Below are 18,962 nucleotides of genomic sequence, written 5' to 3'. Positions count from 1 at the left end.
TTTTATTTACCATATAGTTGTTTTTGTTGTTTCTTCCCAGTTCAGGGCCTTGTAGGAGTCTCTCTCTTCTCTTCTTGTGTTTACTACTACCATGGTTGTTAGTGATGTGCTTCTGTGGGACCTTTCATGTGTAAGATGAGGTTCATAGGTCTTCAGTGACCCCCTCCGGCTTGATCCTAGCGTCCAAGTGTGGGTTCTGTAATCTGTCTTCTCCACTTTTGGTGTTCTAGAGCTTTCCTGTTGATCTTGACTAGGCTTGTATCTTTCTCCCATGCTTTGCTTTCTCAGAGAATTACTCTTACGTTCCGAAAGCTCCTCAAGATCATAGCCCATCCTTTTGAAGGCTCTTATTGAGTCTCTGAAGCGACTTCTTACGGTAGTTGTTTCGATACGCAAATGGGTGCATTCTTTGTGATCCTCAACCCTAGGTTCAACAATCCTGATGTCCCTTGAAGATAAGTTTTTCAGTTTTATGATCTGTTCGCACAGTTGTAATACCTTCCTTCGGTTCAGAACTTCATTTTCCGTTCTGGAAGGGCTTCTAGTCTGAAAACATTGTATTGTTGTGAAATATTAGGCACCTTTTCCTTTCTACCATTACTAAACGATGTCGATGCCCTCTCTTTGGTGTTCACTCTTTTAAGGTTTCGCTTGTGGTTTTGACTCTGCCTTTTGATTGCTTGAGGGGGACTCCCAGCTGATTCGCTTCTTCTCTTGTAACTCCTGATGTAACTTCTTCTTGTTTTTAGTCTTTGGCTTTTGTCGTTATTTTTCCCGTTTTCTTGAGATGATCTTCTCTGTGGGATCTCTTCCTTTCTGTTTCTCAGAAGATTAGCAGAGTGGCGCTGAATCCTTTTTACTGGTCAAGTTTCCCTTGCTTCCCTTATCCATTTCTTCTTTTTGGTTCCAAAGTCTTTAGATCATCCTGTATTGAATCTGTTTTCCTTTTTACTGCTTGGGCAGGAATTAGCTCTGATTCTGACTCCTCAATCGAGTAAAGAATTAGTTCCATTAGGTCCAGCATTTGATCAATGTCCTCCCCACTGTTTGTGCGAGTGTCCAGTTTCGAGAGCGTTGGCGTGGGGCATCCTTTTTGCATTATATTTCCCTTCTGGATTTTTGAGTTTGCTTCCTTGCGGAGTTCCACCAGGGGATTTGCAGTTTCCTTGGTCTTGTTCCAGGACTTTCCTGCCTTAGTAGTGAGTTTATTTCCACTGAATAGACTCACCTCCTTCTGTAAGGTTTGCTTATTTTTCCACAAATATCCCAAACGATGCCATACTTCCTTCCTTATTGTTTGTCCTGACTTACCTAGCAAGTTTTGCTGAGGTAGGACTTCAATTGTTATCAAGGGCCCGGTGTCTTCAACAATAGCTCCATTCACCCTTACTTTCTTTTTTGGCTTGATCTTCTCTTTAGGCGGTGAGTCTAGATGTCTCTCTTCTTGCTTGCTGTCGACCTCCCTGTTGGTTTCAATGTGAGTCGTAAAATCCATTTGAGTGTTCACTGAGTTAGCTGCTTTGGAACTATGTTTCAAAAAGTCTTGAACTACTGTTTGTGTTGAGGTTGTTGATTGTGTTTGTTTCATGGGTCCCTTGTTCTCCTGCTTTTTAGCTTCGATGTGTCCCTCAATGTGTGCTTGTTTTGTATGCATAGATGACATTATTGATGTGTTGTCCTTCAAGGCTACGTGCATCGCCTCATACAATTTGCAGAAGGGCACTAGCGCAATTGTGACTGTGGACATAATGGACATCAACTCCGCTTTTTTTGATGGTGTATCTTGGGGAGCAGGAGTTGCTATTTTGCTTAGTCGTCGCCTAGGAGGGCTCAACTCCAAATCAGCCCATGCTGGAGGGTTAGTTCGAATATGTTTTTTTTTTCTCTCTTTTTTTTCCTCGTATGCTGATTTTTGCGATTCCATTTTGGGAACTTCTAACTTTTCGATACCGGTCTCCAGAGGTGTCCTTTGTTGAGGGTCTTATTTTAGTGGTATAATTCCAAGCGGTTGTATACCATTGCCGCTTTTGTCTTGGGCCGCCAGTGCTGATTCTAGTTTGGGTTCTTCATGGGCCGCTTCGCTTTCCCTATTCTTTTCCTGCCTTCAGACCTAATCCAGCTTTATTTGTCTTAATAAGATCCGGTGTCAGTTGGCTGGGTTTTTGAAACATATCTTCCTGCACGTTGATACCTGATATCCGTTGTTCCTCTGGTTGTTTTCGGGGACTGCCTACAAGAGGGCCTTGTGTTAAATCTACTTGGGTTTCACCAGTTGGCATGAAGCAGGATTCGGAACCTGCCAATAGTTCCGCATCTGTCAGTTCTTCCGCCACTGTCATGATGCCTACCCCCGGAGCACCAGGCCAGGCCCAGCACCCCCGGGAGCAGGCATCACGCCCCCGGGTAAAAGCCCAGCCGCCCTTTATAGGGGCTCTTTGGACTCTGTCCTGGCGCCGTTGGCGCCAGGCTCATGTTGGACATCAGTCCTGGCGCCATAGGCGCCAGGCTCATAAGGGGAAGTGTTTGGTGCACTTACCTGAAGCAGACCATGCTGCACACTCACCTGATGCAGACCATGCTGCATGAAGAACCAAGCCAAATGAGGCTTAGGAGGGACTATTTTTCTGAAGGAACTATTTTGTTACTTGGGTGGGGCTGTGGAAGAATACTCACCTGGAACTTCTTCCAAGGCTATTTAAGCCACGCCCGGACAGCCGCACGTGCTTCGCGTTGTTCTGCATCCCAGCAGCTGAACGCTCACCGTGTCTGCTCCTGCACCTGGACTCCAGCCACGCCCGCCTCGAACCTGGAACACCTGCAAGGGAATAAGAGAAGAGAAAGGTGAAAACCAAGAACTATTTCAACCTTCTTACCTGCATCCGGAATCTTCACGCCAGCATTCCTGAAGGAAGACTTTCATTTAAAAGCACTGCGTTGCTCGCTGCAGCGCCGCGCTTCACTCACCTGTTCCCGAGACGCCACCCGGCTCCATCGCGGCTCTCAGTGCCGGTTGCCACATCTCTGCACAGCACCTAAGGGAGAGAAGAAGAGACAAAAGGAGAGCAAGGGAACACAAGAGGAAAGCCGAATTTTCAGCCATATTACTTACCAGCGATTCTTGGTGAACCATTCCACATCTCGGGTCGGCGCCAGCACCCCGGCCCCTATGGGAAAAGGACAAAAGACATTACAGAGGAATTATACTAACTCACCTGATTTTACCCCGGCAATTTAACCCCTCAACGCATCGGCTTTGTTCTGCAGCTGAAATAAAGGACAGAAAAAGACAACATAAAAGGAGGCTCACACTTGAACTTTTGCATCTTCATACTTACGGCGTATTGCTCAGTAAAGTCAAGTGGATTTGCCAGCGCCATTCTGAAAACCAGTGAAGTAACTGGACGATCGTGCGCCCCTGCACCAGAAGCAGGATGGAGAGTTCATCCTTCCAAACCATAAGGTGAGCTTAAACCGGGGGTTTTGGAGGAAGTCAGAGAAGAACGGAGGGGGGAAGGGGGGAGCAAGCACATTGTTCAGCAGACAGTTATCCCCTTTCTCATCTGCAGAAGGATACTCCTACGGGCCAGACAAGCAAGATTTGGGGGTCCTGTTCAATCGGTGGTCCGAATTCTGCGCATCACGCTTGAAGAGGCCACAGCAACCCAGACCAGACCAGCGCCTCCGTGGGAGCCAGGTGAGCGTTACAGCCACTGGTCTCTCGCCCATTGATTTTAATGCAAAAAAGCTTTTCAGCATTGTGGATAACACTGATTGTTGCTGCTCAGTAAATAAGTGAGGTTCCCTTTCGTCAACTTTAAACGTGGACAATTGTGAGCATGGAATTTCTTTGTACTTTTTCTTCTATGTTGTGGCCCACTTAGGGGAGGCTCACTCCCAACGTGATCTTTTTTCTTTTGGGTTTTAGCTCTCGTAGGTGTCGTTTCCCCTGACCCTTTCGCCTTTTGTTTTGGGGGCTCAAGGAGCAGTTTTGAAGTACCTAACCTTTTAGGTTGTTCTGTGGAGTTCTGACTTTTCTTCTCTTTGTGTGAGGTTTGGTGCCCCTGATTCTGGTGGGCTTTTCGTTTCTGTTGGTTGTTGAGCTAGTAGGGTGCCCTTTATCCCAGCTCCCTCGTCTGTTCCGCCTCTCTCCCATTCCACATAAGTTCTGGTCTTCTCAGGGGGAGTTATCAGGTCTTCCCTATACTGTTTATAGACATCTGTGGAGTATTTTATAGCAAGTCTACTGACCACCCTATCATCTGGGGGGCCATGTGTTTCGACTCCTGTCGGCAGCTCGAAGGAGATTGAGGAGCGACTTGCAGAATTGCTGTCACAGCAGTATCTCCCCTGTTAGTCCGCCCTCCGTTGTTTCCGTCTCCCCTTGATTGTAGGTGGGGCCGCTCTTGCCTTCTTTCTTCCCACGCTCGATCTTTCCCGTTGGAACTATCATGGGTGATGGGACTTTAGCGTTGATAGACACCGCCTCTCCGTCTGCTCTTCTTTGGCAGCCGCTCCAGACGCTTCTTCTGTCTTCCATGTCAAGATCTTCAACTTCCACGGGCTGTGGCCACATAGGTTGTGCTGCAGGACAAAGCTTACTCTGTGTCCGCCGAACAGCAGAACAGCGCCACCAGCCCTTTCCCTCCAGGGCTTTACGCCGCAAGGGCAGCAGTGCACCCTTCTTCACAGGGCACGTTAGTGACGTCGGTGATGTGACGAGCTGACGCCTGTCAGCTGTTTGCAGTGTTTCTTTCTGTATTAAAGGATCCGCTCTGCTCCAACACGGCAGAACACTAGAAGGCAGTTCAAAGTAATCCAAAGTAATTCCGAGCAGTAGTTCGTATCAATGAACAGCAGAACAGTGCCACCAGCCCTTTCCCACCAGGGCTTTATAAAAACAGTGGTATATAAAAGGAGGCCAGGGCGCCCCTCTGCAAGAAAGTACACGGCATGATGACCTGTTACGTGGGAATATGCCCACTCAGAGTCCGCAGCCACATGTTTTAGTTCACTGTACCTTTTACAAACAGTACTATGTTAACATTTTGACGTATCCACCCCATTCCTCTTCCACCACATCAAACGTTTATGCTTCTAATGGAAATCTGGAGCCCTCTCTTCTGTTGGCCCACCAGCAAAGTTCAATATTGCCTCTCCCTTTACTAGTCAATACAATTCTATATAAAGGTAACAAGCCACTTGACCCTTTTTGATTCAATGTCTTGAAGTAATCCAAAAATAGGTGGCTGCTCTCCAGATTTTTCAAATTACATTTTTGATCACCCCCTGACAGCGAAGTCAGTGGCATGGGATCATAGGACTCGCAGTCCAAAACATCTGACCAGTAGCATATTACAGACCCCAGTTCTAGCTGAATGCATACAAGGCAATGGTGGACCTCGTTGTTTGGAAGACAAACCTTCATTTATCTTTTTGTAACCACCGCATTCACAGGCTAAGACCACCCAGTTGTTCAGAAAATTTAAAAAATCAAGATATCCTTATGGATGGCAAGAAAATGTTGGTACCATGGGCTGCTTTCCTCAATTGTCGAAACAAAGAACATACTTTGCCTCCTCTCTGTGAATTATGCCACATAGTTGCATGTGTTTGATTCCTTTGAAATGCTCATCTTTCTTAACATTCATATATGAGAATAAAATAATCTTGATTGCCATTTCACGTTTCATATGTTTGCTTGTCTTTCGAATATGACAAGATCACTCGTCTTCAATACTGTGTGGCTGGTCCATCTAGTTGGGGTGTGGAAGGTGGCATGAAGCTTTTTATAAAGGAAGTACAGTGATTTTAATAGAAAATATAAGTAGTTTTGGCATTTGCAAGAGTCTGGCAACAATATTTTCACTCAAAGAGGGGGATCAACATAAACATGTTTGCATTACCACTTTGTAGACTTGTAATGTTTATTAGTACCTGGCGAGGGCATGGCTTAGTCCTCCCAGCCAAAGAGGAGGCTCAGAAGGGGGGCTTTACCACACAGCAAAGCCCCTGCTCCAAGCCTCCTCAGAGTAGGAGGCCACCATCTTCACTCGCCGGGTGTAAGGTAAGTGATCGCTGTGCCTCTGTCCACCACCAAACCCCTTTTCTACTTAATTTGCCGCCACCTGCTTACTTTTCGCTTCCTTCTCCCTCAACTCAATCATGTGGTTATTATTAAACCCAAAATGTTTCATTCCTTATAATTCCCTCAAAATGTTTTTTAGGAACTTCTTCAGGGGATTTACAAAAGAGCTGCTTTAATATAATGTGGCATGCCCCAGTGGGCTGAATGACACATGGAACAAGTGGACAAGAACAGTACCCTCTGCTCCTTTTCACTTTCTTCCCATATATGTGGATTCTCAAGTTCATAACAATCAAATTGCGTGCACCATCATTGCATTCCCAACGGCTCCACCATTACTTGTGGTTGTGTAGCAATGCCTATGGAGACAGATTTCTAACACGTTCAACCTCGTTCCGAGTAAGAAGTTGTGAACTGCTAAGGGACCGCATCCAACTGTTTTCAAGCTGCCTTAGGTTGTTTAAAATATTAGACCAAGTGTAGCTGCAGTGTTGTGCACATATGTATTTATTCTCTTGTAGCTTTCATGGGTCTGAATCTGACTTTCTGCGTCTTCAATATTGCTTTTCGTAAACTCCACATCATTGAGGTTGTAGAGGAGGAGCCAAGTTACCCCCACCTCAACCGTTCGGCCCGTATTGCCTGTATGTTGGAAACCAGAGTATGTGACATACACGGAGCAGTTGAAACGACCAATGCAAAAAGGAATCCTAGAGGCAAGATTCCCATTGAGGAAACCATACGTGCATATGAGGAAATATGATGGTTGTTTAAATGAGATTCCTGAAGAAGCAGAGCAAATGAAGGGTCAAGACGAATGGTAATGTCACCAACTCACCAAGTCACCAACCATCGCCAAGTAAACGTCACTCAGAGCTGAGCTGACCTACCTAGAAGATATGCAGAACTCAGAGAATGCAGATATTCTATAAGGCATCAAGAGAGTATCAAGGATAAGTGACATCTTGGGTTCAAGGTGAAGAAGCTTATGCCACAGAACAGATGAAGATATTAAGCTATGTTATACGTGTACAGATGCAAAAGAAACGCAAGCAGACAAAGATATATATATATATATATATATATATATATATATATATATATATATATATATATATATATATATATATATATATATATATATATATATATATATATATATATATATATATACACACATATATACACACACAAGTAAAGGGTGGATGTTTCCACTACATTATAAAAGTGCTGGACTTTAGCAAGAAGGCAGAGAAAGCCTCATTTCCAGTGTGTTGCAGTTAAAATGAAATTATAAAGTGAATCTCAGCAGACGAGGCTGGACGAGCCAAAGAAGGCAAGGTCTTATCAAATTGTAGTATACTGACATTGGATACAAATCGTGTGAAATAACAGAACTCCTATTCAGAAGGCATGAACAAAACAAGGAAGACGTCAGAGGTCTATTAGAAAATAGTATTAAAAGTAGGGCTGTACCGAATAGCATATTTAGTATTCGGCCGAATACCGAATGGTTTGTCAACTATTCGGTCGAAGCTGAATAGTTGCTTTATTTAATAAATCATCTTCCAAACTTCACAAAACACACTTATTAAAAAAACAAATAAAGCACCATTTTAAATGCATTCTTTACTTTTATTTCGCTTCTTTGTAATTAATGTAGCATCTTTATTTAAGTATAAAAGCCAGAAATAAAGCAGATTTAACCAAAATGAAGGGACCAAATGTACAGAAGATCGTTGCATATTCAGTGCCAATTAAAGTAGGAGTTTTCACAAATACAAAAGGACTTCCTTTGTGAATCAGATGCATTGCATTCTCTATCCAGTTACAAAGTCGATGCGGTCGAGTTTCGAAATTTCTTTGCAGCTCACATAGAAATGTGTCCTGCAGGAGCTGACATTTTATACAAGTCAAGAGGAAATCTGAAATGCGTGAACTCCATCTCACAACTATTCACTCCACAGAAACAAATGCTGCTCACTTTTCACTTATCCTCGCCACTCTTTCTCTGCAATACACAAAAATATGCAACTTATAATTCCTGATAAAATATCAGATAATGTTTAAGTCAGGTCTCAAGTCCTTAAGCAAAAAGAAAAGGGGGTACTATGACGTATGCAATGGGAAGTGACATGACAGGAACTGAAAATATCTATGCACATTTCTTTCAGAACTGAACTGAAAAAAGTGCACATTGCATATAAACATTCGCCAAAAGAAAAGATGTTCCTGTGTTGTTGCAGGATTAGTATAAAAGATGAGCACCTTTTTTGCATTGTGTTCAAATGAGAATGTCAAGGTATTCGGCAAGAGTCGAATAGCAAGAAACTATTCGGTCGGATCCGAATAGCTTTTTTTCAGCCAGAATTCTGCCGAATACTTACTCAAAGCTGAAGTTCGGTACACCCCTAATTAAAGTGCACTAGAAGCTTGATTCCATGGTCTCTAGTCACATGGAAGCATTAAGTTGGATGAACGAGATGGTCACACCTACGCACGAGGGCAGAGCATGCCTTCACTCTCTGAATTTCTCAGAGCTAAGAACACTCTCGAGGCGCAGCTTCAAAGCCTAATTAACAGTAGACCACTGAGGTGATGATGGATTGATATGCTAATTGGTGGGAAGCAATAGTTAAAGCGAGCTCACCAGCACCTGGATGGCCAGCCTGCATGCTGCTATATGTAGATGGAAAAGTACTGACGTAGGTTAGAGTACCAACCAGTTGTAGAGGACCGCGTAATTAGGGGTCCTATAGTTGTGTAAACCAAAGGAACATAGTTTATTTAGTGACGTTCATAGTGGTCATTTTTAGGGGAGGGCTTAGTTGCACCACCTGATAAGTAACCCATCACATATTCACACATTCTTAGACTAGTATGATCATCATATACTTAGATGTTCACTCAGAGCCAATCACCCCTACTCGTAGGTTTTTGTAGTTTGCCACATGGGATGATGTTGGTAATGACACAGGTCAACGTCATTGATGACGGGTTTTGTGTATTAGATCTCAGTTTTTTCTTAAATTCATTGAGTAAGCGGATCAAGCGAATTTGTTGATGTTCGTTATGCTCTCTGTTTTAGATAATTGATATTAAAACAGTCTTCCTTTTGCCAACTGCCTGAGTCGTTTTGATTATTGATGTATGAATAAAAATCTGCATCCCCGTCCATCTCCATGGTAATTGCTACTCATCTTAAAGGGCTGGGTTATCCAGTTCAAGGTCTTTGAGTTTGCCAAGAGGCCCCCGTTTCTGATGGAAAATGATTGTCCTTGAGACCAGGGCCTCTTATACAGCACACTAGACCCAACTCTAATCATTGTCTGCCTTTTGATAGCAGAATGTGCACAATACTATGTAAACTATCAGTAAGGGTCTAATAAAGCCCCCATAGTACAGAACTTTAATCTTTGATGGTCGATGCGAATAATATAAGAGTGGGATGCATATGTCAATCGTAGATTGTGATTTAGTGCAGCATACTAGAGCCACCACTCACTCTGCCAATAATATTTCATATGTAATACCCTCTCATAACTTGCATCTCAAAACTGCTACTTGAGGAACGCTTCTAATCTGATCACTAAGCCATATATTGTTCCATCACAAAATCTGGGCTCGGACCTGGGTGGCGGCAGCCACATAATATGAGAGGCACTCATGTTTGAACATAATCCATACTGTATAACTCTAGAAGTGTACCATTGACATATTTAAATGTTATGTTTGTTATAAGTAGCACATCTACTTAAACCTGGATTGAAGATCAGAATTGTATTGGGTATCAACCACTCATTTCACCCTGCCTCCCCGAAAGCAGTTCGCCTCTCAGCAATTTTGAAGGTGTGCCTAGTGTCTGACCTTTAACTCTTCAGAAGGGGGAAATATGTGGATAAGGGGATAATGATGTGCTCAAGTGCCTAGATTAAAAGCTCCAAAACCTTAAAGTTTGAAAATAATAGGGAGGGTTTTGACCATTTGGGAATAAATAGCAAACCATTTGCATCACAATAAGAAACCCTGCGGCCATGTTTTTCTTTGACTGCAAGAACCTAGCTATCCTCAACAGACATCTGCTCCCTGTATACCCATCAATCCAGTTCATCTTTCTTTATCTGTGTCCCCTCCACCTGCATCGCCAATGCCTTACTAACTGCCAGAGTAGCAAACATAGCTCTCCCTTTGGCAATCATTGCTCCCAAAACTAGCATTAAAATGAATGTTACAATCTACGATCTAATAATTAGATCATCTGTGAGGTATCTTTAGCGAGAAGACAACATCGACAAACAGAGCAAAAACTAAATAAATGTAACCATTTGGATGAGGGATAGCCAATACATCACCCTCCCGAGGGTGCGGTCTACAAATCCAATGATACCTCACAACTGAGTATGCTGACTCGGGCTGATGGGAGTTGTAGACCAAACCATCTGGAGGGTGGCAGGTTGGCTACCTTTGATCTAGAAGATAAAGCTGTAAGGAATGGGAAGGTATGCATGTCCAACACACACAGTTTTTACTCCTCCCGTTTCACTTCCTTTCACAGTCCTTGAGTTTAGGGACCCATTCTCAGGACTTCCTATGCATCCCCGATTTCACTTATACAAGTTACTGTTGTCAGCGTAGCATTATTTTCCTGATTACTGATTTTGGGGTCATGGTATTGAGTAGAGTAAGAAAACAGAAAGTGATAAGCACCATAGAGTGCTGGCAGTGCAGAATATGCCACCAAAACCATGAGACAAGGTGATGGACCGTGCCGCCATTTCCTAGATGCAGACGATCCGCAGGTGCTTAGATGCAAGTTGTCAGCTCCAACACTGACATGGCTTGATATCTGTCTTCTGCTCTTCTTTTTAAAAAAAAAACTTTGTTTAATGCTCTCGGTACATAACATTGCAACAACATCACATATCTCTAGAACAGCAACATTCAGTTCAGTTATACAACAGAATAAACAGTATTACTTATTGGATGCTTCACTGGGTCCTGCCGGGCTGTTACTGGCTGAATCTGCTTCGCATAGATATACTCTAAACGGGGCCCATATGTCCTTCGGTTTACATGAATTTGGGAGTGACATTACATAATGTTCTTCACATTCATTGACATACACCAATTCCTTAAGGAAGTGGCTCACTTGCGGTGCCTGTGCACTCTTCCATTTTTGCAGAATGCACTTTTTTGCTACTACGCATGCAATATTGAAGAGCCTTCTCGTTACCTCCGACTGTTTACCAATATCCCCAAACAAATATTTTTGTGGTGTGAGGTCTGCCGGTATCTGAGTTGCTTCCTCCAAAATGTTTGCTACCTTGCCCCAGAATACATGCACATGAGGACAGCTCCAATACATGTGTATCGAATCAGCTTGCTCTGCCCCACATTTCTGACACCTACCGGGACTGTTATTTGTAAACATCGCTACTTTTTTGGGGGTATAGTGCAGTTTGTTCAACATCTTAAATTGGATCAGTCTGAGGCCCGCATTCATGGATACCTTCTTGGTCAGTTCACAGTACCTCACCCAGGTTCTATCATTTATATTTTCAACCAGATCTGCCTCCCAGGAGGCCTTTATTACATTTACCGTTGGAGTGTTAGCCTGCACAGCCGCATATAGCCCCGAGACACTTGTTCCCGACCGGGTGGATAGGGTCATCAGGCATGGGTGCAGTGGGGGTTCATCTGGGAACATTGGCCACCTGGCCTTAAAAGCCATTCTCATTCTATAATATTGCAATACCATCAATTGGTCATTTCCCATCCATGTTTTAAATTCCTCTAACGTTATGAATTTACCATTGGGGAATATGTCTCTGATTTTAAATTCCTCCTCCGGGTCCCATTTGTGTTGTATATCTGGATCATATGTGAGTGCTCTGCCGGGGAAGTTCCAGAACGGGGCCTCAGCATAGTAAGGTGTCTCCACCCCAAGCCTACGGTAAAGTTTGAACCATGCCTGAGCTGTTGTGCTAACTGTATCGAATGGGCATTCATCCCTGTGTTTTCTTTCAAAGATGACCGACCTTATATCAGTCGGGCGTGCAGCATGTTTTTCTAGGTAGATGTGGGGTGAGGTGTCCCTCTCATCATACCAGTGTTTAACGAACTGGGCCTGTGCAACTAGATAATATAGTTCAAAATCCGGAGCTGCTATGCCTCCTTTGCTATATGGCTCCACCGTTTTTTCCCATTTCATCCTGGCAGCCCCCCCACACCAGACAAATTCCACCGCTATAGATCTAAGAGTGTCAAAGAACCGCCTGCCAGGCCAGATCGGAATATTAGTAAATATGTACAGTAGTTTAGGAAGAATTACCATTTTTAGTATAGCTACCCGACCAATAAGTGAAATAGGAAGTTTAGCCCAGAGGCAGAGTTTGGTAGCAATAGTATTCAGTAGAGATTCGTGGTTATTCAAAAGTGGGGATGTTCTGTATCTCGAGACAATAACCCCCAGGTATCTTATCTTGTCCGGGGACCACTGCAGGCCGTGTGTGTTGTTTGGACATCTAGTAGCCGGGGTCAAAGGAAAAGTTTCAGATTTAGAACGGTTAGTTTTATATCCCGACTATTCTGTGAATTTGTGCATTGCCTCCATAGCTGGACCCAGATGTATGTCCGGCTCCCGGATGTTTATCAGTGCATCATCTGCATACAGGGAGATCGATTGGGTCAGGCCTGCCATCCATATGCCCCTCTGTCCCTGATGTTCTCTAATTGCTGCCGCAGCCGGTTCCACTGTCAGGGCAAATAATATGGGGGAGAACGGGCAACCCTGCCTCGTACCCCTCCCCAGCTCAAACCATTCTGACATGGTGCGGTTAGTCAATACCCTAGCTCCCAGGTTAGTGCATAGTACCTTGACACATTTCAGGAAGTATGGGCCCAGCCCAAATTTCTCAAGCACCATGAATAGATACGCCCACGACACGGAATCAAATGCTTTTTCAGCATCCAGAGACACAGCCACTGACTGTGCCTCCGGTTTGATCTGGGCCATGACCCCAAATAGCCTACACAGATTGAGTGCCGTCGATCTAGTGGGGATAAATCCGCATTGGTCCGGGTGTATCAATATTGGCATGTGAGGCAGGAGTCTGGTGGCCAGAATCTTTGCAAATACTTTAGCGTCACAGTTTATAAGGGACAGGGGTCGGTACGAGGACATCTCATTTGGGGGTCGCCTGGGTTTAGGGAGTACTGTAATAATTGCTTCTCTCATGGACGTTGGAAGTGTCCCTACCTCTAGGGCCTCTTCCCATACAGACAATAATATCGGGGCAAGTTCCTCACTAAGTTCCTTATATAATTCAATCCCCAGACCGTCTGAGCCGGGGGCCTTTCCGTTGGCTAGTGATTTAATCGCCTCCTTTATTTCTTCAACAGTAAGGGGCTGGTCTAACTGTAGCTTGTTTTGTGCTAACATTTTGGGGAGTGTAATATTATCTAAATATTCCCTGATATCATTGGGAGTTTTCAGGTCTTGGTTGGCATATAGTTCTGCATAAAAAAGGGAAAATTCTCTATTTATATCCTCTTCATTTGTTGTTACTGTGCCGTCTTTCGCTATTATGCTGGAAATCAGAGTGTGGCATCTTTCAGCTTTTAGTAGGTTAGCTAGGGTGCGCCCCGCCTTGTTCCCCTCACCATACCGGCGCGCCCTAGCTGGTAGCCATATACAACAATTCCCTGGCAGCTAGTTTACTGAATTCTTGTAAGTTGTTATTGATGTCTGCAAGGGTGCTGTCTTCATGCATGGATGTATATTGTTGCTCTAATTTCCCTAGTCCTTTCTCCACCTCAATCAGTTCCCCCCCTTACTGCCCTCAACAGTCCTGTGGATTTGGAGATCAGGATACCCCTCACCCAAGCCTTAAACGTCTCCCACAAAATCGCTGAGCTATTTACTGAGTCCTTATTGGTTTCAAGGAACAATTTGACCTCAGTGTGTAATTCCTCTGCCACCGCAGGGTCCTTAAGGATGTCGGGAGGCATTCTCCATCTCTTGACTGGAGGTCTAAGGTCACCTAGTGTCAAGTCTAACAAGATGGGGGAGTGATCCGACAGGGTACGGGGAAATATGTCACTACTGTTGATGTGGTGCATAAGAGACGCTGATACCAGCCAGTAATGAATACGGGATTCGGTGTCATGTACAGAGCAGTAAAAGGAATACTGTCTTTTGTGGGGGTGTAGTGTTCTCCAGGCATCTACCAGCAACAATTGCAACATGATTTGTTGCACAGTGTCAGCTGTTTTCGTGGGATTCCTGTGTGTGGAGGTGGATCAATCTAGGGTAGTGTCTAGTATGGTATTGAAGGCCCTCCCCACAGTATTTGCTCGCATCCACATAAACCAATCTCTTGCATTACATTCGTATAGAAATCAGGGTCGTCCATATTCGGACCATACGTGTTTACCAGTATCAATTCTTCCCCTGCAATGCTTCCCCACACTATAACGTATCGACCCAGCAGGTCTATTTTACTTCTCCCCAATTGAAACCCAACGAATGGGTGAATCAGGACAAGTACTCCACGTGCCTGTGAGGAGTATTCTGTACAGTATCTATGTTTACCCCACCCTTTCAAGAATTCAGCGTTAACCTTCTGGAGTGCGTGGGTCTCTTGTAACATAACAATCTGGGGATGATGTCGATTGACATAGGCCCCCACCTTATTCAACTTTGCTCGGTTGTTCAGCCCATGTACATTCCATGTTAGTAGTTTCAATCTAAGCCCTCGGCCGTTCCAGCAGGGTTATCCATATCTGTACATCCATTTTTTGCTTCTTGACTTACTGTTGCTTAGGAGAATATCATATGTTGCAATGTCACCACTTTTTGTAATTTGAAGGACTCCTTCAACTGAGTCCTGATCCCTAAACGCCCTTCCCCTTTCCCCACCCTGCCCAATTAAGCTAAAATTCCCACATTGTTTCAGCCCCCCACCCACATCATCTTCCCCAACTTGACAATGCTGCCCTGTAACATACATCTCTTTAAACTTGTGGAGCTTTCCTGAGGGACTCCTGTTGCATGCACCTGGCTTGTCCTGACGGAGGCTCTCGGCTCAGTTCACTATGGGATTTTCGTTCAGTCCGTCTATATTTCAAGGTTGTCTTTTCCCTAGGCGGTCGGGAGTCGGCACCCGCCACCAATAGGGAGTTCCATCGTCCTTTCCCAATTCTTTCCCCCAGTCAGGGCTTGAGGATGTATCCCGATTAGTCAGCCGAATCTGGTGCCTCATCCCCCAGACGTGGTCTGGCATTCGGGTCAACCACTCGATCTCTGGGAGGGAGGTAAGGGAATTGAGGCCTCAATGTATGTCATAGCTTCTGTGGGGTGTTCAAAGAAATGGGCTCTCCCACCATGTTGGATTCTCAATTTCGCTGGGAAGATAAGGGCATATGGTACATTACGTATTCGTAGTTGTTTCTTAACTAGTTCATAGGACCGCCTCTGTGCCTGTATGCCAGCGGAGAAGTCCGGATATATGTGGATTCTATTATGTTCAAAGAGTAAAGTACCTTTCTCCCTGGACAGTTTGAGTATCATATCCCTATCTCTGTAATTAAGGAGACGTGCTATTATGGTGCGGGGGGGGTGCCCCCGGTTTCGGTAGTGGTGCCAACGTGCAGTGAGCCCTTTCCACAAGAAAATGATCAGAGAAGGAGTCTGTTCCCAGAATGTTTCTCAACAAGGTTTCTACTTGCCTCTCCATGTCGCCTTTGCCAAATGTTTCCGCAACTCCAACAATCCGGATATTATTTCTCTGCGATCTTGATTCTAAATCTTCACACTTATTATGAGTTTTTTGTAGCTCTGTCTGGAGGCGGGCTATGTCGCGGCCATTTTGTGATAGTGTGTCTTCGTTGGTGCTTATCCTGCTCTCCACTTCTGTGATGCGCGCACTCTTTTTCCACTCAGGCTTTAAGGGACCCGATTGTTGTGACTATATCATCAAGTTTGACGTTGACTGCCATGAAGCCATTTTGGACCAGCGTCGCCAGGCGGTCCAAGGGATCTTCCCCTTCTTTGTCGTGTTCCTGTGGTGCCTCCTCGGCGGTCCTGTGTGGCTGGGAACTGGCAAAGGAATCCATCGGACCGGTCTTTCCCCCCCGTTCCCTTCTTCTCGGTGCGTCCCATGTAATATGGTGTACGGCCCCTGAGTGGACTGTGTCCTCCCACGTAGTATAAACTTTCACGTAGAAAGTTGTTCCTAAATGGGCAAAAGGGCAGGCAGTGTGGAAGCATTGGCCTGCCGCGCACCTTCCGTCCCCCTAGTGTTCGGATGTCTTTGTGTGCCTTTCACAGGGCCAGGGTCTTCACTGAGCTGATCCCAAAAGTTTGTTCACATATATCACCCGTGTATGGCCCCCAGCGGAGTGCTCCTTCCGCTCCACTCCAGGATAAATGGGTTGCCGTCAAACAGGAGACGCCAAGTTCTGTCTGTATACAGCCGGGTTTTAATACTGTATTCGTCACTTCTCCAAGTAGATTGAACTGGTGACTTATTGGGCGAAACCCACTTAGTGCTGGGGGGGGTTGGCTTACTGCGACCCCTTTGCAGTGCTCGTTTTAGGCCCCAGCCACTTTATGCCCGCAATCCTGGCCTTCCTCATATGATGTGTATTGGGCGCTATGTTCAATTAAATGCGACTCAATTGCAGATCTATGGCATCGCATTTCCCCCCTGCTTCTCCCTGAGGGTTTTGTGTAACATAGGTAGTTTTTCGTTAGGGGGGGGGCCTTTCCGTCCCACCTCACTTACTTGATTTGGGGGGGTGCCAAAGCCCCCCCCCCGCTTATCTCTGTTCTGTTCTCCTGTGTCCTCCCTCTCGATCCGGGTAGCAGGGGACGGCCCGCCAGCAGCCGCCGCGGCACCAAGCGCGCGCGACCGCGAGAGCAGCGTGATGTTCCCGAAGCCGCTCCGCCGACTCCGGTTTACCGCGGCCAAATGTAGCAGGCGGCAGTGGTCGTGGATGCCAACCTCCGGTGGCAGCAGCCACGGGTGTTGTTGCTGCTCGTCTGCGGCCCCCGGCGCTCCAGTTCACCTCCTTCGTTTGCGGGCAATACGGTGCAGGATCGTTGTTTCGCCCCTCCCCCACTGCGACCTGCTCCTCCCAGCGGCCCACCGGCCCGCTGTGGATACGCCGTGGAGCCTGTGGGCAGCCGCGACGGCGCCCTCAATCCGCTCAGGCACCTCCAGGCAGATATCGCGGGTCTCCTCGGACGCACAGGCACGATTTTCCCACTGTTTGTTCTGCAGGTCTTTCGTTTCAGGAATTCTCATCTTACAGTTTTGTAGGACGGTTCTGACAGGATATATTCGGTTGAGGATTAATGGTGGAGCCGGAGCTCTCCTCTCAGTCAGCCATATTGGTTGTGCGCAACAGCGCCCCCCATCTTCTGCTCTTCTTAACCTTTTACTTGTGATGTTGGTTAATCTCATACTTGCATTTTACCATCTTCTGTCGTATCTCTGCTTCATTGGACTATTTTGCATATGTCTTCTCTAATAATCTAAACTCTTTTTTTTTTTTGATGGATTTTGGTTTCCTTTTATATGTTCATCAAGGCCACGTCACTCACGATTACCCTCAACTATGCCTGTAGGGCCTGCCATGCTATTTGCTAAACCTTGGCTGTTGTTAATTGGCACGTAATCAGCAATATTTCTTTCCACTTTATCGTCAAAATATTTTTCATTTAACTCCAAGGAGCTCAGTCTTGTTAATTCCATGAACGTTCCATGACATATCATCTTGATCTAACATCTTGTGATCCACCCAAGAAATAGGTCTATTCAGAAATTCACTTTTTTCAATAATCAGCCTGCTAGTCAAACTTGTTTTTCTTAAATTCTGTACTTTGTGTATTTACTGCTCTAAAAACATATTAATAAGTGCACTGGTACCTAAGAGTGACAGATTTAGAAAGTACTTAAACAATGTGCATGTGAATTCTAAAGCCGTCTTCCTTTCCAGTGAAATTAATGTTTACTTTATGCATAAGACGTTTTATATTTACAGGAAGATAAAGAGCATATCATTTGACGATTACCACAAAACCTGGTCCGAAATCGCGACATCACAAGCAAGAGGCGATCTGAAGAATTCATGTGAGTGCTTAGTGTCATAAAGTGGATATTTTGTAGTGTACACTTTTAGGCATCAAGAGGTTTGTGTTGCTATTCCCTAATATTAGCAAATGAAGGTCATTATCAACCTTCTCTTAGACCAGGGTTGTCCAACTCCATGCCCCGAAGGCCGAAATCCAGACAGGTTTTCAGGATATCCATCATTAATCTTCATGAAAAACAATTTTCATACCTTTAGAATCATCGTATGCAGATTTCTCATGAATAATAATCTGTGGCATCCTGAAAATCCAACATGTTTCTGGCCCTCGAGGCCGGAGTTGGACATCCCCGTGAAAACACCAACAGAATTCTCAGAATGCCATAATAACTACTGCTATTAACTGTGTTCCAAACATTCTGAATTCAGAAGCAGAGATGCAAACAGACAGCATTGCGCTGCATTCAAGAAACAGCAGTGCCCTTTCCCAGCAAGATTTCTTTCACTACCCCTTCAATTTGACAGGCAACATCAAATTTAACGCACCAAAGTGAAAGCTGTAATGTAAAGCAATGCTTTCACTTTCACATAGAGTAACGGTTCACTTTTACATGATTTCTAATGTATGCTAAAACTGTTGCAGTTTAACAGAGTTTACAATTAAAATGCCTTCATTATAAGGAGAACCTTGTTATTTACATATTCCAAAATACAGTGGCAGCTGGGGATTTTTTTTTATTTGGGCATAAATGTTTGGCACAACCGAGTGTAGCGAGGGAGC

At 44.8% G+C, this 18,962-nt stretch overlaps 1 protein-coding gene across 3 annotated transcripts in view; it reads left to right on the top strand.

Annotated features, from left to right (window-relative positions):
• UBE2U (ubiquitin conjugating enzyme E2 U) overlaps positions 1-18,962 on the top strand; it is a 727,435-nt gene that overhangs the window by 620,835 nt on the left and 87,638 nt on the right. For all 3 annotated transcript variants that reach the window (XM_069641994.1, XM_069641992.1, XM_069641995.1), the window contains one exon: positions 18,134-18,222. In XM_069641994.1, the coding sequence (XP_069498095.1) occupies positions 18,134-18,222 (89 nt within the window). The remainder of the gene's footprint in view (positions 1-18,133; positions 18,223-18,962) is intronic.

Source organism: Ambystoma mexicanum, chromosome 1q (genome assembly GCF_040938575.1).
Source record: "Ambystoma mexicanum isolate Mex_15411 chromosome 1q, UKY_AmexF1_1, whole genome shotgun sequence".
Taxonomy (NCBI): Eukaryota; Metazoa; Chordata; class Amphibia; order Caudata; family Ambystomatidae; genus Ambystoma; species Ambystoma mexicanum.
The sequence above is the reverse complement of the archived record's forward strand: the minus strand, read 5'-3'. Positions and strand labels throughout refer to the sequence as shown.